General features: G+C 48.4%; 1 protein-coding gene across 5 annotated transcripts in view; it reads left to right on the plus strand.

Annotated features, from left to right (window-relative positions):
- Positions 1 to 26,546, plus strand: part of TNIK (TRAF2 and NCK interacting kinase) — a 139,097-nt gene that overhangs the window by 95,238 nt on the left and 17,313 nt on the right. For 3 of the 5 annotated variants that reach the window (XM_084530180.1, XM_084530179.1, XM_084530182.1), the window contains 9 exons: positions 4,505 to 4,615; positions 5,130 to 5,216; positions 6,727 to 6,927; positions 10,851 to 11,015; positions 12,894 to 13,133; positions 15,194 to 15,300; positions 18,256 to 18,419; positions 19,737 to 19,834; positions 24,842 to 25,026. In XM_084530180.1, the coding sequence (XP_084386306.1) occupies positions 4,505 to 4,615; positions 5,130 to 5,216; positions 6,727 to 6,927; positions 10,851 to 11,015; positions 12,894 to 13,133; positions 15,194 to 15,300; positions 18,256 to 18,419; positions 19,737 to 19,834; positions 24,842 to 25,026 (1,358 nt within the window). The remainder of the gene's footprint in view (positions 1 to 4,504; positions 4,616 to 5,129; positions 5,217 to 6,726; positions 6,928 to 10,850; positions 11,016 to 12,893; positions 13,134 to 15,193; positions 15,301 to 18,255; positions 18,420 to 19,736; positions 19,835 to 24,841; positions 25,027 to 26,546) is intronic. The other 2 variants (XM_084530183.1, XM_084530181.1) reach the window with 2 other exon arrangements.

The raw sequence follows: 26,546 nt of genomic DNA on the forward strand, positions 1-26,546 counted from the left end.
GGCTACCAGACAGAGGCTGTCACAGCTGTGCTGAATTCAGTATCGAGGTCAGTGCCCGCAGGCACGCAGCGCGCTGCTGCTGTCTTGCTGCATTTCTGCTCCAGAGAGCAGCACCAGTCCGGCTCGGGCTCATCACAGCGGTACCCAAATATGCTTCAACAGCAGCCAGGCAGATTCCTTTTGGCCTCTCTGGCTCTTCTCACAGTAGCTTTGCTGGAGCACACTTGGAGCTGGTGGCTTTTGGGGTGCCTAGGTCAGCCTGTTTAATCCTGCAACACGTTACCATGTTTATAGGAAGAGCTCTGACTCGTAGTAAAACACCACGGACGTGGTCAGGCTGACTGCCTGCATCAGCTGGCCCCAAGTGCAGTACCAAAAGCTTTGGCTTAGGAGGATGTGAAGCTCAAAAATGCCCGGAGTTGACTTGTGCTGGAGATTGGCAGTCAGTGGATGCCCCGGGGCCAGGGGTGTGTGGTGAGGGTGCTGGCAGGGCTCTGTGGGGCTGCAGGGCCAAGGTTCCAGGTGCTCCCCAGCTGCCTGCTTGTGCAGACTGGGGGAGAGGCAGTTGCTCTGAATTACAGCGCAATTCCTGAGCCATTTTCCAGTTAATGAAGAACGGTGAGTTAGCTTGAATGTATTCTAATCTTTCTGTATATTTATAGTCCCCTAATAGACTCTCCATGTGTTGCTGGCACAGAAGGAGCCTTGCTGCAGCAGGTTTAACACCAAAATGCCAGCTGAGCTAGAGGAGTAGCACATCTCCTGGGCAGGGGCACTGGGGATACTGCAGGACAAATCTCTGCAGACCTGGTAGCAACAGCAGGCAAATGTTGTCGGGGGAGGTTTCATAACCTCACTTTTATGTCGTGTTGTGGATTTTTTTTCCTTTTAAGGCAGAAAACAAAAGGTCAGATCTGTACAGGGAACACACAAGGCAAATCGAAGCACCTCGCTGTTTACATGTGACATTTCAGCCAGTGCGGCCACAGAGCTGGAGGTTCAGTGGATAAAAACTTGCTGCAGCTCTGCTAGATGTTAACCACCTACTGGAAATTCTTACAGAGCAGTGCAAAAGGTTTCCAGAAATTAATTACAGGTAAACTTAGGCTGGCTACAATTCTGTTTATTATTTTCTGGTGCATATGCAGGTGTCATATAGCTTGTAGGAACATTGTCATTAGGACAACATTCTCATAGTAACGGGGTTCATGGTAGCACTGCAATGATCCTGGCAGCAGCCAGAATGGCCACATACAAGAGAAGCTGTATTACAGCGTCTCCTACAGTACAGGTGTGCACTAAGCCTTACATTTCTTTATTTTTTTTGTTTATTTTTTTACAAAGCCTGCAGAGCTCGGAGCTTCTGAAGCATGAGCCTCTTCCTGCACACAGTCTCAGTCATATTCCTTCGTGATGAACCCAAACAAAACCTGCAGTGGTTCAGAGCGTATCCCATTCCCATTTGCTGTGCTAGGAAGTTCTGACCCAGTTTTTCTACCAGTGGAAAACACCTCTCTGTGCTCCGGTGCTTGGTGTGTCAGGGAAGATGATGTTCCAGGCACAGTCACTCCTTCCCTGGTGGCTTAGATAAATGAGCCTGTCACAACAACACAACCACCTAGAATATTTGTTTGCATTTGTTACTTGGAATTCCCCTTCCACTTCTTTGCTGCCTCATGCTCTGCTCGGGAGCAGCCGCCGAGGTTTCCGAGAGCCGCATCTTGCGGGTGTTGGTGCCTCACAGAGCCCTGTGGTTCGTGGGGAGGCTTTAACCCTGAACAGCTCTCCCGTTGCTGCTCTTCCTAAATACGTCTTGTACAGCAAAGAGAGCTTGCTCCTTTGAAGTCCTTGTTTCATGCCGGACCCCCAAGGGCCTTCCCACTGGGGGCTTTGCCTTCATTTGTCTTCCCTCATCAATATTTAAAACCTGTCATTTCCTGTGCAGCACGAATAAGATCCCATTCTGGTTGCAGGCATCTACATATAGCTTTACCTGCAGAGTTACATAAATGCAGCCCTAATTAATTGGTGCTCTTGCCTTGCATGAATAATAAATCTGGGTAGTGTAAATACACACGGTAGTTGCAGGCTTGGAGAAACGTGGGCAGTGTGCACTCACAGGGAGGGGGAGAGGGCAGAAGACAGGGAGGAAAGGAGGCAAATAAGAGAGATCTATGAATCTTTCATTTCAGTATTCAACTACATCTTGCAGATTTGAAGTCCTGCTTCAGACAGGGCTTTGAGGTGTGCAGGAGGCTGGTGCTGAGGTGTGTGCCTTTCAGGAGAGGCCAGAAATGGGGCCGGCTCACCGGGCAGCAGGGTGTGCGTTTGGCTGGGAGGATGGCAGTGCTCAGCTCCCTCCTGGGAACAGCATTTTCTGTTCTCTCTTGGAGGGAGTTGGCTTTGTGTGCCTCCTGGATAAAGCCCAATCGGGTGATTTTTATCGGAGAAATAGCTGTGGCATTCAGTCCCCTGCCTCCTGCCAGCCAAGCCCAGCCCACACAACCATTATGCGTTTTATTCAGCAGCATGCTTTTTTAGCAAAAACATAAAAAATACCAAAAAAAAAAAGCCCCTCCTCCCTCCCAAGCTAAACCAGTGCGATACAACTGCATTTGTGAGCTCGGCTTAGGGTGTATTCAACCCATGCTCCGTGCTCCTCGGGGCCACCTGAATGCCTGGCAGCAGTGACCTCCACAGCATTCATCTGAGGAGGTCAGGCAGGAGTTGGTGAAGCTGGGAAATCCCGTGTGTCACTGCTCCATCCCGGAGCATCTCATGTCTAGAATCGAGCCCAAAGCATAAAAACAGCCATACGACGAGGACACGCGTACGCGCGGAGTAACACATGCATCCCGTGGGTAGTGTGACAGCGCGTGTGGGACACAGCAGAGTCTGTAGCTGGCAGGTTATTTCAGGTTTGGTGCGATTCTCCTGCCCTGAGGCGAGTTAAATATGGCTGTGGATGGCACTGAAGCTGTGCTGCAGCCCTAAGGTGAGGCTGGAGGAGATCAGCAGGCACTGTGCGGGATCCCCGTGGATGTAACCTGTGGATGGAGAGGTGTGAGACAGGCGATGACTCCTCATACTGCAGTGTGGGGGTATTTTTGTTAGAATATTCATCTATGTATAGATAGCTATCTATAAATACATGGCTCCATATCTCTATAGAGACGTATCTGCAGATAGATGTCTGTGTGGATAACAGGTATCAAATCCGTCTGTGTACACAGTGCAGGTTTCCTGCACAGCACGGGCGTCTTCACCTCCAGATAGCTCAGCCAGCTCCTTGGGCAGAGCCTCTGCAGTCATCTGCCTGCTCCAGACCTCCCTGTGACCAAACTACCCTGCAGCATTTAAATCCCTCCGGTTCCTTCCTTGCCCCAGCTCCGCCGCTGCATGTTGGCAGTGGCGAAAATGTCCAGATGGGAAAAAAAATGGGGAGGGGGGGAAAAAGGCTGTGATTTGTGCCTCAGTGGGCTGCCTCCCAGTGAGGGCTGCGTGTGCGGTACTGCACCCAGCAGATCAGGTACCAGATGAGTTGGTTGCAGTCCCTGGTAGCCGATATTTGCATTTGAGTGCCCTCTGCTGATGAGCTGGCTGTGGTGGTGCGGAGCAGTGGGTTTCATCCCCAGGGCAGTGCCCATAGCTTGCTCCCAAACCCCTGCTCCTAAGCAGGAGATGCCGGAGCGCTTTGGGAGTCTCCAGGTCCCTGCCTTGGAGAAGATGCCTAGCAGGGGAGAAAAATCATGAGTCCCATTCTTTGTACATTCACAAAGAAGGAGGGGAGGCCCATCTCCCTCGTGTTACCCACATCAGAAGTGTGGGCCACCCCAGAGCAGGCAGTAGATGATGGCCACCCCATTTCCCTCCACTCCCCTCATGAGGGAGCTGCAGGCTGCCATGAGGCCTCCCCTCGGCCTGCTCTGCTCGGGGCTCAACAGACCCAGGGCCCTCAGCTGCTCCTCACGCACTGTGCCCTCTAGGCCCTTCACCACCTTTGTGGCCTGCAAACCAGGAGTCCCCATCCCACTTGTGTTGTGTTTAGAGGAGGTTCGGCCTGTTGCTAGCTCGTTATTTTCAGCAGGGCACGATGCGGGCATGTCTTCTGCCATGTTAGTGAGCAGAGTTGCGGGGGGATCGCAGTAGCACGTCCTTACAAAGCTGTATTGATTGCCGGGGAAGAGGCTGTAAATGTGTGAGCCCTTCTCATAAAAAGCGGTTTGATCTTCAAACAACTTGACTGAGAGCCTTATTTTTCTTAGCAGATAACATGACTGACGGGTAAGAATCAAGAAAAGGGAAAACCCTTGGATTTGGGGTCTTCTGTGTCAGGTTTTGGCCTCAGCCAATATAAGAGGGACACGCTGCCGTCTCAGTGGGCTGTAGCTCTCCCTGCAGCCCCCCTCAAGCCTTTTGGGTGGTTTTGGGCTGCAAGACGAGGGGATGCTCCTGCTGGCGCTGTGTGGCAGCTGACCTGTGCCTGTGCCTGTGCCCCCTGCAGCAGCAGAGGCGAGAGAAGGAGCTGCGCAAGCAGCAGGAGCGGGAGCAGCGGCGGCACTACGAGGAGCAGATGCGGCGAGAGGAGGAGCGGCGGCGCGCGGAGCACGAGCAGGTAACGAGGCAGCCCGGGGCCATCGGCCTCAACCTGCACGCCTCTCAGTCTAATAAGATAAAAGGCCCATCTTCTCATAAACACTCATATTTCTTTGCCGCTGTCACCACTTGAGAGTAAATTGCTTAATTGGCAGCGCTGCGTGTGTCGCTCCCCACTGTCCTAATTGATTTCTGTGTGGATCCACTTGTTGCCCGCAGGTTGGAGGCACTCGATGCAGGTTCTTCCCATCCTCCAGTCCCCGGGGTGGGGTTCCGTGCAGCTCCCAGTTAACGTTTGCTATTTCCCAGCAGTTTTAGCTCTTTTCCCTCAGAAGGCCCTTGTAGAGCAGTGGATGTCCTGGGCTCTTCGGGCAGGGTTGGAGGGTGCCCGGGCTGATGGATCAGTGCCAGCTCTCGGGTGGGATGGATTTGGGTGCCCACCTCGTGCCCCTGACAGGCTCTTCCTCTTGGGAAACACCGTCTCTTTCACCTTCTCTCTCTTTTTCCTTTGATCCTTGCTGCCATGCCTCCAGGAGTACATCAGGCGACAGTTAGAGGAGGAGCAGAGACAGTTAGAGATCCTGCAGCAGCAGTTGTTGCAGGAGCAAGCGCTACTTCTGGTAAATGGGAGGCCCCGTCCTCGCTCGCTGCTTCCCACCCGCATGCACCCGTGACCCCGCACGCCTCCTGCCAAATGGGGGATGGCTCGTGCGTGCCAGTGGGCTGTGACGGGGACACTGCTGCCACCCCAGCCCTGCCGCCAGCATGCCAAGCCCTCGTGTCCCCGTGCCATGCACGCCTCCCTGTGTGCCTCGGCCTCCGTCAGAGGCCACGGTCCGGCCCTGGTCATTGCCATGGCACTTCTGAGGCTGTCTGCAGCATGCTGGAGTGGGATGGAGCTGGACTGGCCGGGCAAACCATGTTTAATGTTTGCGTGAAGGTTTGTGTCTTAATTCCCTCACAGGAATGCTTGTGCTGTTTGCATTCTAGATGCTTTCTATTCATTTATTTTTTTAATTATTTTCTGACTGATCCTTTTTTTAATTCCGCTGGCTGTTACTCTCACTGTGTTTTCTTTTAATCCACAGGGATTATTATTTGTCTCTCTTCCTATTGAATTTATTTGGGGAAAAGCAAAACCCTCTCACAAGCCCTTGCCTTTTAAAAAGGCCCTTTCAAAAAGTGTTAATGATTTAGTAATTAAACCTCACAGAGCCATAGGGATTCAGGGAGCTCATACAGTTGGCTCTGCTCTGCAGCCATTGCCACAAACAACAAATTAGTCCTACAAAGTGCTCCACAGACTGGGCTTTGGCTGAGTTCTACATGAACTGGTGGTGTTTGGTACCTCATCGCATTGATCCTTTGCTCTTCTCATCCAGAAAAATCTGGGCAAAATCAATACTGATTTATAAGCCCCGTGAGAACATTGTTTTATCTAATTGGCTTCTGGTTGGCCCTGGCCGAGGGATGTCAGTGCTGACCTTCTGGTTCAGACGTGGATTTGAAGTCTCCTCTCCCCCGGCAGCTTTGCAGCAACATCCCTCTGCAGACCAAATTTCCACATGCCTCATCTGCAGACTCCCAAAACCCCAAGGTGTCTCCCACCTTTCCCGGGGAGCACCACAGCCACCAAGGGACTTTGGTGGCCACGTCAGCAAAGCATGTCCCTGCCAGCCTCCCACAAAGGAAGGGCAGGAGGGTCCCCAGGCCCCAGAGCAGGCTGGGGTGCTTGGTAGCTCTTCCCCTGCATGGCTGCTCTGTGGCGATGGGATGCAGAGGTTTTTGTGCGGATGTCTGAGCCGTCAGCAAGTTGTTTTTCTGGTGAGGCAGTGCTACCACCCTCCATTATGTGGAAAATGGAGATAGAAATGTACCAGCTGCAAAGTGCCAGAGCTGGGATTAAAGCTCTGAATTTGTTGGCTACGTCCTCCCAGCTGCCTCTCCTCTGGGACGCTTTACAGCTCAGTCTCCAGAGTCTTTAGAATTAATGAGCTTTACCAGAAAACAGCTTGTCAGATCCTTGGGCCCAATTTTCCGTCCCAGCAGATAAAGCTGCGGTTTGCTGTCCTGCATTTACACGCTCGCCAGGCTCCGTGCACCCGTGTCACTGTGCTTTCTTCTGGGCAGGAGTACAAGCGCAAGCAGCTGGAGGAGCAGCGGCAAGCGGAGCGGCTGCAGCGGCAGCTCCAGCAGGAGCGGGACTACCTGGTGTCCCTGCAGCAGCAGCAGCAGCAGCAGCGGCAGGACCAGAGGCCAGCGGAGAAGAAACCACTCTACCATTACAAAGAAGGGATAAATGCCAGTGAGAAGCCAGCATGGGCCAAGGAGGTAGGCAAGAGCGAGGAGCGCGGTGGTGCGGTTGTTTCCACGAGGGGAAGTCTCCTGGAGAGATTCAGCCATAGCGAGGTGCTTGTGGACACGCCAGGAAGGAGCCCAGGAGATTCCTGTCCTTGCTCTGCTTGCTGCAGAGGGGGCAGCTGCCTGCCAATGCAGAGAGGTAGCTGTGCTGGGGTTCCTTGCTGAGTGCTAATTCAGCTTTCCATAATCAAACAGGGACCAGGCATCTTTTTGTCCCTTGCCAAGGACTTTTATCTATAGGGGTTGCTTTTCTTTCATGATTTGCAGGAGCGCAAGCCACACTGCTGATTCTCTTTTTCTCCCCAACAAAAAGAAAGTATTGTTATAACAATTGTGAGATCTTGAATATTAATTATTGCCTGACTGAAGAGTCTTGAAAAGATGAAGACATGCATTGTCTGCAGTGCGGTTTCAGGATGGTGTTGCAAACACTTTCTTTGTCCTTAATCTCTTTGTGGTAGTTCCAGTAAGACTGGTGCCCGCTCTTGTTATTAATTTTTCTGAAGTTCTTTGGGTTTAGTCGGTTTAATTTTGTAACCCTACTCCTGGGCAAAAGATCATTTAATAACCCGCCCGTTCTTCTTACTGAGCAGCACCACTGCTCTGCTGCCAAGTGTCTGGGACCCTTTGGTCCTGGCAGAGGTGGTAAACTCTGAGCACCTCTTTATCCTCCCTTTGGTTCCTCCTTCATTCCCTTCTGATTCGATCTTCAGAGTCTTTTGGTGGCAACCAGGCACATTTCCGCAGAGCTGCAGGATCGTTCTCCAGCCTTTCATGTGGAAGAAGAGGCTTGGTTGGTGGACAAGATGTTCCTGCCTAAGGCCAGATGTGCCACACAGCGCAGCACTGAGCTGCCTCTGGTAGGAGAGGCTTCCACCTGGGTGGTGCCTCTGCGGCTTTGTGTAAAACTGGGTCTCTCGTGTATCTGCAGTAGTGTTAAGAGTGAGTAGCAGGCAGGAAAAAGGGAGTAAACTCTGCCTTTCATTGCCTAGTTTTGAATAAATCATCTAGAACGTTGCTGAAGTACCTCTGTACAGTGTCATTGAAACTATAACAAAGATTTATAAAAAGGAATCTTATTCTTTATTTAGGATGAAGGTGCAAAGTGCTGGGTTTGGCTTTCAATTTCAAGCACAAAGGCCCTCTTCTTTTATTCTGTGGGAGAGTTGTCTTTTTTTGATGTACCTCTTGAAGAGAGGCACTGGGAACTGTACAATGCAAATAAGAGTGTCAGAAGGTAGCCTCCTACCCTTTGCTGAAATCCCAGGCAAGACAAGGCTTCCTGGTGTTCTGGAATGTCTCCAGCTTCCGCCGATTAGCTGTCCAAGCCATTTATTCCTCACCTGTGTCATTCTGTCCAGTTTCTTACAAAATGTTCAAAGAAATGATTGTGCCATCTTTATGCTCTTGGGAGCAGGTGTTCGATGTACTTGACAAAGCACCCTTGGGAACTCCCCCACACTACTCCTCTCTCCTCCATACCCTGTTTTATCTACTTCGCACGGTCCCATTTTTAGCACAATTTACCTACTTTGCTTGATCACCGAATCTGAGCTCTCCTTGTGCTCTGACCCTCTCCGTTTTTCATACATCTCTTTTATAAACATATTTATCCACATCACTGGTCTTCATCGAGCTAGGCTTTGATGACTCCAGGACCCTGCAGACATGGGATAAAGTATTGGATTTAGCAGCTCTCTCCATTCCTGCCTCTTCTGTTCCAGACCAGCATTTGCTGATCCAAGTGATGCAGACAACCAGGCCCAACCTCTCAGTGACAAAGCACTGGCAGCTTGTTCATCTGGAGGACAGTTTGGGGCAGAGACATGCCAGGCATGACTGTGTGTAAAGGAGCAGCAGGGGGACACGTTCCCTGCAGCACAGGAAAGCACTCCGGGGGCTCGGCAGTGCCTCACAGACCAGGCTGTTCTCTGCAGCAGCCAGCACATGTGAGCTCCTTCATCAGTCCCTGTGGCTTTTATAATTCTTTTGCTTTGAAGTTAAGTGTTAAAACGGTAGCAGCTTTCCACTGGGAGCAGCGCAAGAGCTGCTGGGGATGTTTTCCGTTTGAGGGGAATCTTGAGTTATACACGAGATGGCTGGGGCTGGAGCCATGATGAATTCCTACAGAGCTCTGCACTGCACAGTGCTGCTCCTTCCCCTCTCTGCTTCATGGTGGAATGGGTAAAGCTCCACGAAGCACAACCGGAGAGTCCCAAGAGCATCGTCTGCTGAGCTGGTGAAACCAAATGCTAGCGAGGAGATGCTGGCAGTGGGAAAACCAAATGCCTTTCTCCTTCCCAGTCCGCAGACATCCCCGTTTCATTACTCTCCTGCTGCCTCCCCGACACAAGCTTTGAAGTCCTCCGTAATCAGCCGCATGCTGTGGGCTGGCAGCCTGCCAGAGAGCTCCTGCTCCTTGTCAGTGGCATCATCTTTGGCTGTTGCTGTCCATGCCAAGGCTGGGCTGATAAGCAGATTACTGGACTGAGCCTGCAACCTAGCGTTCATGCAGCTGCTTCCTTGCTCACAGGGAGTTCTCCTTCCCACCTTGATCTTTTACCTGTCCTTGCATCCACTCCTGTGGGCATCGCTGTGAGTTCTGCACAGCCTCTGGCTGCCGGTGGGCAGTGCCTAGGGTAAGCTGTGAAGCCCTCTTGGTACACAGGAGTTACCCAGCTGGTCACGGTGGGCTAGAAGAGAAAGAGTCTGTAACATAAATCTCTCACCTATTTTTTTCTCTGACTCCTGCTTGGCATCCGATAGAGGAGAAGATTCATATTTTATTAATATCATGGCTCTTTTGTTGCATGAGTATTTACTTAACAAAGAGCTGTGATTCTTTCCAAGCTACTTGTTTCATGGCTTGCTTTTCAGCACGACATTGCAACTAGGAGAATTAAGACATGCTAAGGGCATTTAACACATTAATGACATGAATGTCAATGTAAATGAAAATCTATGTCAGATTTCTAGTTGAGATATCAGAAATTCTGCATAGTGTATGCTGCATGAATACCAATGCACACAGTCTAATTGCAGTGGTACCCAGATTGCACATCTATCTGGGCTACCTGAAACCATTGCATTTCCATCAAGATTAGCTGAAAGCAGTGGGCTTTGCTTTTATTTCTGTATCAGTAACAGAGGTGTTGTTTTTTTCCTTCCATACACGACAAGGTGCCAGGCTCACTAAATGTAGATCAAAGCCAGCCATTTTCTGGCTGCCATGTTTACTCTTTCATTCAGATCAAACAAAAGCACCCCTTGTGGTGTTTGTGGTGGTGAGAGAAAAGGGTCCCCTTGCTCAAAGACACATTTTGAAGAAGCAAGAGCTTCTTCTCCGAAATAATTTTCTAGAAACACCTCTCCGAGGCACGCTGCCTTTTCTTGGAGCTTTATTTTTCCATTTCATATTCTGAAATGAATTATGCACATAAAACTTACAAGTGGTCCTGTTGGAGTCTGTAAAATGCATTTATTGCACAATGCTGGGTAACGAGGATTCCCTAGTCATACAACACCCTGAAATATCTGAAAAGAGCTCCCTGTATGTTTGCATACCTTGGTTTTCAATTAGAAATGGCTCTTTACAGGGCTTTCTTACCTTTTAGAAGCTGGAGGTTCCTTTCAGGTTTCCTAGTGGTATTGATCGCTTGCAGCAGTGCTCTGTGGGAGCTGAGCTGTGTGAATTTTGGTGAATTTGGAATTCTGGTGAATGTGGCAGGGCTGCAGGGACCCCTCTTGTGCCCGTTCAAAACTCGCAGTACCCTGGCCTTTTCATAGAAGCCATGACAGCAAAATTTAGCAAATAAGCAGGAAGGCATCCACTCCCTGGAACTGAGGGCGCGTGGCTCTGCAGGGTGACCCACTCTCCTCCTCTCGTGCCACAGGTGGAGGAGCGCTCCCGACTCAACCGTCAGAGCTCCCCGGCGATGCCACACAAGGTGGCCAACAGGATTTCGGACCCCAACCTGCCTCCTCGATCAGAGTCCTTTAGTATTAGCAGCGTGCAGCCAGCCCGGACCCCACCCCTGCTCAGACCCGTGGACCCACAGGTAATGGTGCTTCCCCCGGCAGGCGTCCGCACAGCACCCAGGACGCTGGGGGTGCTGGACAGGTAAAAGGAAAAGCAATGGGTTAAAGTAGCGTCGTGCTCCCTGGTTTCTCAGCCTAAAGTGTATCTGTAAGAGCAGCATCTACATTCATGAGTGGGTTCCTCCTATCACCTCCATGTGTTAGAAACATCATGCTGGTTTATACCTTCCTTTGAAGCATCAGGTACTAGTTACTGCCAGAAACAAGCTGGAGGACCGAGAGGAACCGCTGGTCTGGTCCAGTGCAGCAGTCGCTCTCTTCCTCTTAGGATCTGTTTTGTTAAGGGACTAAAACCACAGTGTCTGGGACAAAAGACCTGGGACACTTTGCTGCTGGGGATCATCAGAAAGAGGTTTTGCTTTCTTTGTCACTTTAATTCAAGGTTTTGTTTTGGTTTTCCATTGAGTTAACATCAGTCACAAACACATCTGGAGAAGGCATAGATCACCATGACCGTCACAGAGGAGGGGAATCGTGATTTAAAAGTCACCCCCAGTCACAAGGTCTGTAAGTAGGCTTCCACAGAGTGTTTTTGGAGCATCGGTGCTGCCTCTGGGTCAGCCACTGGAAATGCTCCTGCAGATCTGCAGACTCAAGCAGGCATTTCAGGAGGTACAGAGCCCTTGCTCCACATCCGGGTGGGCTTTCTGTAGGAAAGTGTGCCCATTAAGTGCCATCCACATGTGGTACGTGCCCCTGTAGGTCAACAGGACAACACCAACTTTAAACAGAATACGAACTGGAGAGCCCTTAAACATACAGCTCTTTTTTCCCAATGTGTGTGCATGGTGTGTGCATCATAGCCATGGGGAAGTGGATACAGCCCCACTTCACAGACATCGCAGTAATGTCTCTGATGGACCAAACATTTCCTGCTTTCTTTTTGAGTCTGAAAATTTTGTTTCAATGGCCTTTTTGGTGACCTATATTGTCAACAGCTATAAAGGCTTTTGCTTGACAATAAAATACTAATGAAAAAGCTGCTTGAAACTCAGAGACACATGTAAATATGTACATGTACACATTTGCATGCATGCACGCCCACGTATAAATGGAAACATGCATAGAAATGTAATGTCTTTGAAATAAACATTACAACTCTGCTGTATCAAGGTGAGGGTCATTGTAGGGTTCTCAGAAGAAGCTCTGATTTCATGAACTCTACTTTTGTGGATTTTTCAGATTTTCCAAAGGAGATGTCAGCATTCCTTTCACTCATTAGCCTTAGATCTGTAGCACTGATCTAAGGATTCCTAGACCTGTAGAAACTCATGCCTCGAGATAATTTTTTAAGCCATCTATGCCTCAGAATTGCTGAAGATTTTTTTTTATTATTATTTATTATTTTCTTTTTTTTTTAATTATTATTTTTAACAACAAAATTCCATGCCAAACATCATTAGCACAACCGTAGAGTTAGAGGTGTAGGAGCTTGACGTTGAGCCCATGGTGGGCACAGCCTCGGGTGCACGGGGTGCGTGCGTGAGCTGGCCAGGGGGCACCCTGCCCTCCCTCCTCCGGTGCTGCTGTGAGTAAATGCCGTATCACAGTGCCTGTGCAGAGATGGTCAGAACTTGAAACATGGCTCTGACTGTGGCATTGCTTGATTTTAAAGTTCTGAGCTGTGTGAGCATGATTTTTAATTGATCTTGCATTGAAGTGATACAAATCAGAAGTTCCTGAAACCAAGGCAGTGCTGATCTCAAAACAAGGGGGCTTTTAATGCATCCAAAGTGCTAATCAATTTTTTTTTCTAAAAATCAAATTTTTAATTCTTTTTTTTTGATTCCCTTTTTTTCCATTTTGTACTGATAGTTCTGTTTTGACTTGGTGCTTAGATTCCACATCTGGTCACTGTGAAATCCCAAGGAAGCTCCTTGTCTGGGTCTCAGTCACTGCATGAACAGCCTGCAAAGGGGATGGCTGGGTTTCAGGAGGCTCTGACGGTGACCTCTCACCGCACTGAGATGCCAAGGCAGAACTCGGACCCCACATCAGAAAACCCTCCTCTGCCCCCTCGCATTGAAAAGTTTGACCGAAGTTCTTGGTTACGGCAGGAGGAAGACATTCCACCAAAGGTAACACTATCGCTCCTCGCTTTCAGCACGTCAAAGAGGCAATCCCAGAGCTGGTCCCCGTAGGATGGGGCCAACGCCGGTCCTCTTTGCTTCTCTCCTCCGGCTCTGCGCTCAGCACCTCTGGCCAAGTGTGTCCCTGTGGCTCCACGGCCAGTACCAACCCTGGGAGCAGCTTCTGGGTGCATGCGCAGCGCTGCAAAACAGTGTTGCCCTCCAGCAAAGAAGGTTCTCGAGGCCGGACAGGGGCCAAAACAAATCAATTTCTCCTTTCCTTAGGAAAAAAAACAAAAACAAAAACGAAACAAAACAACCTTCTGTTTAAATAGAATTATAGGAACATAAAATTTGTCATGCTCAATAAGACGTGTTCTTTTAGTTCAGTTTCGTGCCTCCAGTTGCGATCAATATTTGATGGAAGACTTGTAAGGGCTCCAGCAGCTCTATACCTTCATTGACATTATGGCAGCATCTGGCAGTACCTCTTTAATTAAGACTCTTCTGGACCACTATTTCAATTGCATTGTTTATACACCTCCAGTTTGGATGAATTATAACTTGGCCATTAAAATTCCCCTTATAGTTAATCAGCTCTCAGCCCGGGAGGACTTTTCGAGAGACAAAAATTATTACAAATTGATTAGTTACAGTGAGGCAGATAATATTTGTCTGCGATGGAGAGGCAGTTTTTCTGCGTGTTAACAAGCAAGCAGCTTGCATTTTTCAAGTGAAAAATACCAGCTAGCAGGTAAGCCTCTCCGTGCAGGGGACCCGTTGTGGTGTGTCACTTGATGGTAGCGATATTCCCATTCCGTCTGCCACCAAGGGATAAGCTGCATCGGTGCTGAGCTCAGAGGAGAAGCAAGCTGACAGCTCCAGGAGTTGTTTGCATGCTTTGCTCCTCAGTAGCGCAGAAGGGTGGCTGACGTTTTTAACCTAATTTTGAAAAGTCTTTCCTAAAAAGTATTTCCCCCTGAGCTGAGGAAGGTACGGGCTGTGGGAAGGTCCCCACCTCGAGTGGTGTTTCACGTTTAGGGCTGGCGTGTTGGCAGTCCTACACACGAGGAGTCTGACTTCACGTTTTACTGACTGAAACAACGTCAAAGCATTTCTAACTGGGAACAAAAGGATTGCCAAGTGAGATGGGGCCAGCTTTCTCTGGGGTCTGGGGTCTTGTTTCTGCCAGTGTTTGGGACTGGATGCTTCAGAGGAAGGTAACAGAAACTGCAGGGGTCCTGACTGCCGAGTGACCTGCCCACAGGGGAGCTGGCTGCAGCTGGTGTGCTGCAGAATACAAAGCTCCTCTCTCCCCAAACCTTCCAACCTTGTCTAACGTTACTGTGTGTCTGTCCTCCCAAAAAATGCCTAATCCTTTTTGCCGAGCCCTTGGCCTCGCTGATGGCTGGTGTTGCACGGTGAGTATCGCTGTGCCTCCCACGCCAGCCTCTGGTGCTGGGTGATTTTCCATGTGGTGTTGCAGCGGTGTCTGAGCTTCCAGGCATGACCTGGCCCCATGTGCCTGGGTTTATGTGCTGTAGCAATTGTAGGCTGTGGTCTGGGTTTCTGGAAGGTACATCTGCTGTGAGCTGTCCTGCCTGGAGCATCTGGCAACCAGCAGGCTTGGCTCAGCTCAGAACAGGTTACATGGTTTGAAAGAGAGCCTTAGGTGGCTCCGTTTGGACCTCGTGTTTGGCCACCAGCCAACACTTGCTCTCTGCTGGTGTGTGTCATGGCTGAACTAGATACTCTAAAACCTCCACCATGGCTTCTGAAATGCACTTTGTTCTGAATTTTACCTTAAAAGTGCCATTTCTGGGTTTTGTTAGATGTGCACACATACGTTCAGCATTTAGAGAGTTGCCAGGGGGCAGCAGGGCTGCGGTGCTCGTTGCTCCCTTCGGGCTCAGGCTGTGCCTTGTCAAAGCCGAGAGCTTGATATTCTCTAATTGCCATAAACACTGCATCTCTCAGCGGGAAATCGGCCATAAATCAGATCTTAGGGAAATGCCAAAGGCCGGTCTCTCCGATCTGTGGGTGATGCTGAATGTCTCCCTTCCTTCCAGGTGCCTCAACGAACCACTTCCATATCCCCGGCGCTGGCGAGGAAGAACTCCCCGGGCAACGGCAGCGCCCTGGGACCCAGGCTGGGCTCGCAGCCCATCCGGGCAAGGTAGGAGCACCACGTGTGGTGGGCAGCAGTGATCCTGGCACGAAACTGCCCGCGTTCCTCCTGGCATCACCTGGCTGGGAGCCTGAGCAGGTCCCACCGGGCTGGTCGGGTGCCTGCAGCATGGCTGGGCTTCGGCTCTCCTTTTGCCAGCTAGTGTAAAACAAAGAGTTCTGCGATGCTTTTGTTGTAGCCGTGGAGAGCTGGGCTTGCATTCATTAGTATTTTATATCAGCACCAGAGGCTGTGAGTGCGTGGAGTCCCAGAGATATTCCCTTTGAACTGGCCTTAAGATGTTCCTAGGCATTGTGGGGTTTGTAGCTGGATGCTGTGTCTGCTGCTGTGGGGTCAAACAGGAATTTGGCCATTCTCTTTAGTGAAAGCAGGTTTGGGCTCTCCAGAAATTGCCTTTTGCTTATAAAGAGACTCATGCAGTTGTAAGCCAGTGGGGAGATCTCAGTGGTACATACCACAAATTTCCTACAACTCAGCTTTTCCAGGTAATGACCAAGGAGCGTGCAGGGGGTCAGGCACTGGTACAGCTTGGTGAGAGCCAGTTCTTCCTTAGGTGTTGATCAAGGATTAAATCCCTTTTGGCCTCCTGGGACCAATTCTCTTTCCCATTTCTCATGCTACTGATGTTAAAATGTGACAGGGAATGAGAGGGAAGTAATAACACCGTAGCTTCTTCCCCTCTTCCTCTTACCCTCACCAGGTTTAGCTCAGGTATGTTTTTGTGTGCGAGTGCATTCCCTGGGGTCACACTCACACTTCTGAGGAAGGCTGCAGCATTGCAGCAGCAGTCTGACCTCTTCCCTGTGTGTCAGGGAAGCCCATGGCAGAGCTACCCCTGACATGTTGAAAATGAGCAGGGACGTTAAGAGGCTCAGCTCAGAATGGGATTGAAAAAACATGGCTTAGTCATGCAAGAGCCTGCCTCTGATTTGCAAAGTGGTGTAGGCAAATCTCTATAAACATCAAACAGGAGAATCTCAGGATAAACGTGTTGCATGTAGCCTTGCGTGGTGGAGCTCTCTGATTTCTTCTTCCCGTCTTGTCCTGTTAGGGTGAGGTCAAGAAGCAGACACGGGGATGGCTGTTGCCATATGCTGTGCACTGCAACCAGTTCTCAGCATATGTCTTTCTTTCCAGCTCAAAACCCACATTATGCATCAGCAAACTTGGGTACAGCAGGCAGCAACTTAAAGTAGCTGGCAGGGCTAACAGAAGGAGAAAGCATCTTTTTTGTTGTTCTTTTCTTAAATTACAGGAAAAAAACATTCATGTCACGGATTTTTGCTCATCTTTATTGCTCATGGCTGAAGCATTTTGAAGTCTTGAGAATGTTGTGCTTTTAATTAGCTGCAGCCTGAAGGACAATTTAAAATGTGGCGTGACATTGGCCTGCACAGTCCTAGTGTGTAATGGTATTGAGAGTAAAAGGGGCAGTGCGAGACTGCGGGATTCAAGCTGAAGGTCACCTAATGTTTCCCTCAATCTCCCAGTCCTGGTCAGTACAGGTAAATACATCAGTTGCCAAAGTTTTAAAATACATTTTTTCATGAGTTAATTTAGCTAAGGACGTGCCAGCTGTACAGCATGAGCTGGAAGCCTTCAGTTTGATGAAAATTGAAAATGATTAGGAGGCTGCCCTCTCCATTAAACTAAGTAGTCGGTGAAATAATTTCACATTTCATTTCCCTCACACTAATGTACCATTTCTCCAATTTTCCTTTTTAAATACCTCTCCTATTTGCTCTTAATTCCACCCATGCACAAATGTAAATGTATTAAAAATATTCTTTCTTTTATGTCACCCTCTTGGAACAACTGGGGGGGTTATTTCCAGGCACAGAAAGCTGCTGCCTTGCCCTAATCATTTTAATACCTGCCTGTGTCAGTGGAAGATAACACGAGGTAGTGATTCTATATGATATTAATGCCAGACAATGTCCAAACAATTTTGCCAACAACCCAGTGATGGCAACGGGGCGATGCACAAATTTGAACCATTCTGGGCAAATTTCAGACCATTCTCTGAACAGGTCTGAGTGATGGATGCACTGTGCACACAGCACACACCTTGTCCTTAGTGTTCAGTGCCTCTGATTGCAAAGCCATTATGCTCTGTGGCAGCAAGGGTCATCTTTCTGTACACGTGGTCCTAATTAGGCTTGATGGAGAGCATTTTCTATACATCCTTATCAGGACTTTGAATTATAAGATCACTTAACAGAAATACCATATAAAAACAAGTTGCATAACTCTGCATGAGCATGTCTTCTGATGTCATCTCGGTGCCAAATAAGAATTAGCTTCCTAAGGGCATCTGATACCCTGCGAGATATTAGTCACTCTTTGTGTATCAAGGACGCTTTTTATTCTAGACTTCTGTATGTTCACAGGGGGGAAAGAAATCAAGGAGCAAAATGCCTGAAGTGGATAACTTATGCAAGCTTGAAGTGAAGCCATGAAAATTGGCAAGTGCGAATAAGTGGCAAAAGTAACCTGCAGCCTTGTTGCAAATTTGAGATATGTTCCTTACAAAAATATTTCTCTGGCTAGCAGCAATTTGCAGCTTCCTGATGTTATAATGAGTATCGGAGGTTAATTCAGATAGCTCCAGCATTGTACGTCTGCAGGCCGAAAGGGAGTCCTGAGCAAAGAATCTTTTCATTTTTGCCAAATCTGGCAAAAGAAGAGAATAACGTTGCTCTCGCCATTTTTTCTTCATGGCTGTTGTCCAGCTCCATGAAGATGTTGGGTGCCTAATTCTGCAGAGCCTCTCAGCTCCCCTGGATTTCAGTAAGGCTTGCAGGATCAGTGGCTTCTGAAGGGACTTGAGCCCTGCCTTCCCCAGCAGAAGAGGCATCTTCTTACTGTGAAGCTGTCTGTCAGTTTGGGGAGGCCCTGAAGCCCTTGTGGCCTCAGCTGATGGTTCTCTTTGTGCCCCTGCAGCAACCCGGACCTGAGGAGGACAGAGCCCATCATCGAGAGCCCGCTGCAGAGGACCAGCAGCGGCAGCTCCTCCAGCTCCAGCACCCCCAGCTCCCAGCCCAGCTCCCAGGGCGGCTCCCAGCCAGGCTCCCAGGCTGGTTCCAGCGAGCGCAACAGAGTCAGAGGTGAGGTGGCTTTTGCTGTAAAACGTCCCTTTATAAAGCAAAGGATTCATCACTTCTGATGCACTTCAGTGACCGACTTGCCCCCTGGAAAACAGAGATGCCAGCACTGCCTTCTGCCTGGAGCCTGCTGAAGGCACTGCTGCATGCCCCTGGCAGCACACTCAGCTCCTGTGCTCTGCTGAAATACTGCAGTGCCAAGTCATTTGTACAAAAGGAGACAGGGGTTATGCTGCAGGATAAAAACCAAGAATACCAGCTTTCTGTCTTCACTGCCCCAAGCTGACATCTGTGCCAGTTTCTTGGGATTGTGCTTCCACCTTGGGTGGGTGTATCTTTCTGGTTTTGTTGGGTTTTTCTTTTTGTTTTTAATCTTCATTTTTTGTGCAAAGCACGCGATGAGAGCAGAGGAATGAATTAGCCTGTAAGCAGCTTTCTCTAAAATGCTTTCAGACAGGAACCAGGTTTACACTGAGTTTATATTCCTAGCCGGGTTGTTTCCTATCATCACAGAGCCATTCTTCAAGATTTTCTGTTCCCTGGTTTAATTGCAGCTGGAGTTGCTAAGGCCCTGACAGCCCGTTTATCTGCATTTTTGTCACAGCTCGAGAATATAAATCCACAGAACTGAAACACATTAAAACAAATGTGGCATCCATGCTTTGAATTTTTTATGACTTGACTGTAAGATGACATGTCTGTTGTTGAAATAATCACTTCTTTAGGTAGTCAGGAAAAGTAATTTATCACCAGTTGTCTTTTTCTGTTTGTTTTTGTTTTTACTAATGAGGAATCCTGTGACAAATAATGTCCTAGCGATGTCAGGTGCTGCAGAGTTTATAATTCATAACACGCCCTGTTTTTTGCAGAGTGAATTTGTTTTCTTTGTGGAAAGAAGAAAGGCAGGAACGCTGGGAGCAGGCTGGGCTGGGCTGTAGCTTCTCTTGCTGTATGGAGGGAGACTTGTTGCAGTGACAGCCAGGCAGAGAGCAGCAGGAGGATTTTTCAAGACAACCGAAGCAAAGCGTAGCAAAACTTTATTAGGTAGACAGAAAGTGCCAATTTGCAAGGCATTTAGGCTCAAGATGTCCTTTTCTAGGTTTGTAGGGTCTTCCTGCTTGTAATGGGCATTGCTTGTGCGGGCAGGAGGGTGATGAAGCTTCCTCTGCCCACCCATCACAAGGGGCTGGGAGTGGTGCTGGTAGCAGGCACTTCCCCAAGCCAACAGGCACTTGGCAGAGATGGCTGTGGACAGTGCACACCCTTTGTATCCTTGACAGAGTTTTAATCACCCCCTCTCTCTGTTTCCTTTTTGCCTAGGAAACGTCAAACCCGAAGGGTCACCCGTGCTCTCCCACGAGCCCCCTAAGATCAAGCAAGAAGACAACAGAGACGTGACGCGGCCAAGCCGACCTGCTGTGAGTCTTAAATTATTTCCTGCAGGAATGTTGCCAGCCGGGTTGGCCGGGTGTCCAGCCGGTGCAGTAGCACAGCCGTGGGGACCCCAAAAAAGAGGCTAGTACCACTGCTCCTCCAGCTGAGAGACTCAGAAGTGGCGGTATGACAAGAGCCTGAGGGGGGTTTGAATGCTTAAGAGAGTGCATGAGTTTGATCAGGAGCCCAGCTCTAGGGGAAAGCACTTAAGCCTGTGATTTCAAATAAAGCAGGTGCTTAAGTGTTTTGCTAGACTGGGCCCGGTGTCTGCCCGTGGCACATTGTTGTGTTCCGTACTGCATGGTGCCCCTGCAGCGGCCCGCAGGGATGCTCCTGGTCGGGAAGGCTGGGTGACCAGCCCTGAGAGCCTTCACAGCTTGCACAGCAGCTGGGTGGTGGCGTCTGTACGCTCCTGTGTTACTACTGTTAGCAAAGGCCCAACAAAACCTCATCCAAAGTGTTTCTTTCTGATTTAACGTTGTTGATACTTGTACTTTAAAACTGCAGAGTCGACCTAGTAACGGAATGAATTTCCACTGCTTCTCTTTTTTAATCTGTATTAATGTTTTGTTGATGTTGTTTTCTCTTTACACTCCACAGCGTTGAGCTAACAATTCTAATTTTATTTCTAACCTGCTTGCCCTTCCTCTGGCTTTTTCCTGTCCTGATCTGTTTCCTCTGATGCTGATTAATCTTCCCTTACCCACAGAGCTATAAGAAAGCTATAGATGAGGTTAGTGATATCTTTTCTCAGCGGGTCATGCCAATGTGAGGTTGACTAGCTAGCGCTTAATATCAAACTGGGTTTTCATGGTGCTGCCATTCAAGAAGGTGATAATGCAATCCTGGGGCAGATTGGAGATTGTGTTTCGGCACCGGGAGCCTGCCTGCGGGGAGGGAAATAGAGCTGGCGGTACCTTTGGCTTGCCCACGGGCTGCGTGAGACCCACTGACAGACCACACGTGGGGGCCCTGGCAAGACGTACATTAACGTTCACACGCAGAGCAACTCCTGCTACTGTTGTTCTGCATTTTTAAAGAGAAAGACCAAGAGCAGAGCTTTCTTGGGTCAGCGGAGGTGATCCGGGCAGACTGAACTGCACATCAGATTCTGCTCCCAGCTACAGCCCGCAGGAGCCCATTGATTTCGGTGGGCAGATCGAGCTATATTTGAAATGCAATTTAGGCCTAATTCAAATAAAGGCATTTGGCAAGTAGAGGGAAACAGAGCAGTGAATGCAGTGATTAATTCCTTGTTACAAGGCAGACCATCAGCTGCATCGAGGGCCAGCAGAGCTGCCTTGCCTTGGTTTATACCGGCTGGGAATCTCGTCCTGCAGCGCAGGTGCTATCCAGCCCCTGCAGGTGAATGTGTTTACCAAAACCAGGATAGGCAAGGACATACATGATTACCCAGGCTGCACGCAGCAACACACTTCACCACCCCAAATCGCTGCCTTGCTTGCTGGGACCAGCTCCTGCCGGGTTCGCTCAGCTCACTCCTCCACCACGTTCAGTGAGGCTGAACGCAGAGCAAGCTGGCACTGCCTGCACAGGGCACTCGCCAGCCCCCGGGAAGTGTTTGGGGCATTTTCATAATTTTTCCTGTGTTGAGGTTCTCTTCGTTATGTTTAAAAATACTGGTAGAAGGTGGAGGGGTGCCCTTGAGAGCACTGGTAGCAGCAGCCTGCTCTTTAAAAAAAGTAAATAGAAGAAAGGAAAGGGGGAAGGCAGCGTGCTGGTTAGTTAACTTGTGCTTTTGGATACAACACGACCGATGCTTCGTGTTTAATGAGGTGCTTTGTTAAGAAAAAAGCACATAAATCAGTGCCTGAAGAGAGGCAACGTGCATGCTTAAATTCAAGCTAAATGAGCTATGTGATTTTGGAAACCAATCTAACTTGATTCCAGCAAATATTAAATCTAAAGACATCTTGGCAATTACACATAATTAAAGAGCGCTGATACTTTTAACTTCCGCATTATGCCACCTTCAGTAATAACATTCCAGACACGTGTGGAGCTACGTAGTGCTTTCTAGCTGTCAGATGGTTTTTGGTCCAAGAGCAACACAGTTGAGCCGTTTAATCCTAGGAAGTGCTCATTATCTGCGAACATGATAGCATCAAAGCATTCACCGTCCTGCGGCAAAGCCTCAGCTCGGAGCCGTGAGTTGCCTGGTGATATTGGCTGGGAGTATTGTTGCTATTATAACTTCCAAATGAGTTATTAAAAACTAATTGAGCTGATTTTTAAAATATTTGGCTATCTCTTAGCGATGACCAAGGAGGGTTGATGGGGTATGGCCGTTCGTCAGCCTGGTGGCAGGATTTCAGCACGCCCGTGTTTTTCAGCCCCGCAGAAGCGGCAGGCTCGGTGTGAGGCACTGCAGGTGTCACAGTGCTGCCAAATTGGAGCCTTTCTCTCTCAGCAATCTCACTCCGTTCAGGTCTGCACTGGGCAGAGGCATCTGGAGGACATCCCTGAATCCACGCTCTGCCATGCCCAGGCTTTATGAGCAGCCTGAGGTGGTTTGCAGACGTTTTTGGTGTGCCACCAACCCTTGCATGGGCAGGGAGAGCTGCCTCCGTGCACATCGTGCCTTCAAACGTGTTAGCAATGGAAGGTGCAAAAAAGAAGTATTTTTCATGGTCCACCCCTGTGAGTAGGAGGGATTTTGTGCTAGTCCTGTAGTGCCGCAGGCATTTATGAGGCTCTTACGCAGTCTTCCCTTAAAGTCCTTTTTACACTGGTGAAGGCTTTAATCCAAATCAAAGGAAAGCGCTCGATACACGAGAGCATATTTTGTACTCTAAGCAGAGAGTATTGTTAAACTGTTGAAATTTTCACCGATTCTTACTTAAGAAAAGAAACAATCGTATCCTGGAAACTGCTCCAGCATTAATTAAAGTAATTAGTTGTCCTACCTGCAGATTTGACTGTATTTCAATCCCAACATGTTGGCATAATAATAAACTCTGTAAGTACCACGTTCTCTCTTTAATCATGATAAAGAGCCTTTCCTTAGAGTTACAGAGAGCGTTTGGATTTGGAGAGGGATATGGAATACCCTTCATGGGTATCTGCTCTGAAGCATAGATTATTCCTAATTTTTTTTATTAGCTTGTTTTCACATGCTGATATTTGTGGCCATGATTGCAAAGCTTTCTGACGTCCACAGGAGTCTCTCCTCTTCATCAGTAGACTTGGAAGCACACCTTAAGAACATTAATTATAAAATTATAAAATGAAAACAGCCAAAACCTACTCTGGGTTCCCAGGGCCTCGTGGCCACGGGTGCCCGGAGTAGGGCAGGGCAGAGCTGGGAGCAGAAGGAGCGCTGCTCCGGCACAGTGCCGGCAGCGGGGACCCAACTGTGGTGCTGTGTCGTTGATGTGACAGATCCGTTCTGAGCACTCCTCATCTCCGCAGACCCAACTCGGTGCGGCTCGAGGGCAAATTTAAATGTCAATAAAGCATTTTGTTTGATTGGTACGGAACTGGGGATAAATGATTACTCCACTTGAAGCAACAAGCGCTTCATTTTCAAGTCTAATCCGAATGACACAACGAGCTTGTTATGTCCTCAAGTTAGCCAATAACCGAAGTAGAAATTGCTTGCAAAATACTACCTATTTATGGTTAAAAATATGCTAGGTTTCCATCTCAGCAGTAGCATTTTTCCATCACTTTCTTCACGTGTCGACGGGATAGATTTTAAGAACTGACCATAATTAATGTTGCCGTAATCGCCCCGCTGGAACGGTAAACTGGAAATGTGTGGCGTGCAGTAAAGAGAGAGTGTGGCCATGAGACGGTTGTGGAATCTAGCGTTTTTCAATGAGTTTCTTTCTCCCTAATCCTTTATCTCTGACCGAATGCACTGATGGCTACCTCGGTCACTAATATAGGGAGAAATGGTAAGACTGACAATTGCGATGCTTTGTTCGTCATGTGCATGTTTTGTGCAACAGAGTACTCTAACCCATTCTAATTAGAGCTCTCATGCTTTTTTGCCCTACTGCTTCCCCCTGCATTGCTATAAAAGCATGTAAGATAACAAAAAGTCTATTTTCTACACGGTGCCTGCAATGTTCCTTGTTTTTAAATAGCAGTGTCTATTTTCTATGACTGTCGGGTCTAAGGCCTCATCAAAGTCATGGTAAACTGAAAAATTCTTGCTAGGTTTTGGGACTGCTCCCATCTTTTTCTCGTTTCAAGGCTTTTTCCCCCTAGCTTGTAGGCTGTCACATTTCACATAAAGTGCTTAATGGTTCCCGCTGAGGGATTTTTTTTTTTCTTTCTTTTAACGATTTCATTTTTATTTTATTTTTTCGATCGCGTGGCTGACTCAGAGCAATGACTCAGAAGTCTCGCTGAGCAGGGCGCTGCAGTGAGCCAGGCACCTCTCCGGGGTGCTCCTCACCGCCTCTCGGCAGCCACCTGACAGCGGAGACTCCTCACTGAAGCAGCTCTTGACTTGGGGATTGCACCACTCCATGGGAGATGCTGTCATTGCTTCCTTCCCAAATGCATTTATTACAGAATAAATACAATTCTGGGCTCTCTTTGAGAAGTTTGAAAGAGGAGAAAACCCTGCAGGAGAAATTCTCCAAGCCAATCTTTGAAATGACCTTGTTTTCCAGTTTACTATGATGGTGACTGAACTTCACCTTTTCCAACAAATATAATTTTGTCGTGTATATACATATAAGTGTGTGTATATATATGCACATACGCATTCCAAACAGAAAAAGAACAGGTTGGCTATTGATTTTTCAGTGAGCATAAATCAGTTTTGTTTTGTTTAATAAATGCTACATGCTACAAACATTGTCTTACATTTGTCTCATGTTTGTAATGACTCTGTAAAGCTATTTCTCGTTGCTCGTGCTGTTAGCATTGGCTTTTGAAGAGATGTATGTGACGTTCTCCTCATTTTAGATATAAGAGCCATCGATTTCTTGTTTTGTTGCCCCCATCCCCTTTAGGATCTGACGGCCTTAGCCAAAGAGTTGAGGGAGCTGCGCATTGAAGAAACCAATCGCCCTCTGAAGAAGGTGACAGACTACTCTTCCTCCAGCGAGGAGTCGGAAAGCAGTGAAGAAGAGGAGGAGGACGGGGAAAACGAGACGCATGATGGGACCGTGCCTGTCAGTGACATCCCGAGGCTTATGTAAGAAGCTCTTTCTTTCAGGGAAAAAAACAAGAAACTGTATCGTTTGTTTATCTGGAGGAGCAGTAGCTGTGGTGTGGGGCATGTCCAAAGCATGTCGTTGTTCAGGGGCTGGCACAAGCAATGGTGTCATGGTTGAAAGGGATAATTTGCTCAGATGTGTCTTTTTCCTGATCAGAATTAGAAATGTTTAATGAGGAAAGCTGAATTATGTAACTGCGCATTCAGTGAACTTGTATTCCAACTTAATGGACCTGTTCCTGCTGCCAAGTGAGGTGGGTTTGTAGCCAGAGTGGATGTACCTGACTTCATTCACACCTTTGGTCCTGCCCGCAGACCTGTGGGCTGGTTTGTTGAAGCTCTGTCTGCTCTGTAGCTTGGTCTTGCCCCGAATCAAGCCATAATGAAGTGCAGTGTTTGGTAACCTGACCCATGCCAACTGTTAGAGCCAGGTTTAGCACATAATAATGGGGAATTTTTGTCATTGCTTTCTGTCTTTGTCTCAAACACTGTGCAGGCTAAAATGGTGAAACTAAGAAGTCAGCAGACCACAATAGTGCATTTGTCTCCCCGTTATAGGACATCAGACACTTGGGCTTTTGAATATCTCAGTAGATGAGGAAGGAGGGAAGCACAGCATCAACATACACAGCACATAACTATCTTCATGCAGGGTGACCTCAGTGAGGCACCTCCACCAGTATTTTGCTGAACCAGCTCACCGGGGGCATTTCTCGTGGCTCTGTGTGGTAGCAGGGTTTGACTCCCCTGCACTTCTGAATTCACAGAGGAGTTGTGGGAAGGCTTTAGGAGATTTTTAGCATGTTAATGTCTTAATTTCCATTCTTTGTGCAAAATGAGGTGGATGATTAGTCAGTGGGGATCTACCTGACTTCATCCATGACTTGGCTGGGTCAGGAGCGGCAGGGAGACATTCGTGGTCCATTTCATGCAGAGAGCTGAGCTCCAGGGTTGGAGCTTCCTCCCAGCAGACGAAGGAAATCAGAGCTCTTGAGATTTGTCAGGGAAAGTCAACAGGGAGAGGGATGGTCGTGAATATGCAGCAGTGGGATGGGCAGTCACACAGGTATGAAGGGGGCCTACGGCTACTCACAGAAGAGGTGTTTAATCAGAAGTGGGACAGTTTATTCCTTTTGTCTCTGCAGACACATTTTCTATATTTGAGGACTGTGATGGCTCCCTTAAGATCTCTCTTCTCTGGGCTAGACAAGCCAGATTTTGCTCATGTCATGGGATTTCTTGCAGGGTCACTTGCAAACTGCATGCCAGTAGGATTTGGGGCTCCAGTAACTGTTCATTCACTCACTTTATTGCCTCAGAATCTACATAACCTCTTTTCCCTCAGTTTTCTTTCTAAAACAGGAATAAATTTATTTTCCCATTGTTTGGTGGTATTTAGGTGCTAATGATAGGATGGAGGTGCAAGCTCATTGCATGAAAAGTGCTGCAGAAGCATGGTGTGCTGTTATTTGATATCTGGTTTGATACGATGCAGGCAA

Source organism: Aythya ferina (genome assembly GCF_964211825.1).
Source record: "Aythya ferina genome assembly, chromosome: 9".
NCBI lineage: Eukaryota > Metazoa > Chordata > Aves > Anseriformes > Anatidae > Aythya > Aythya ferina.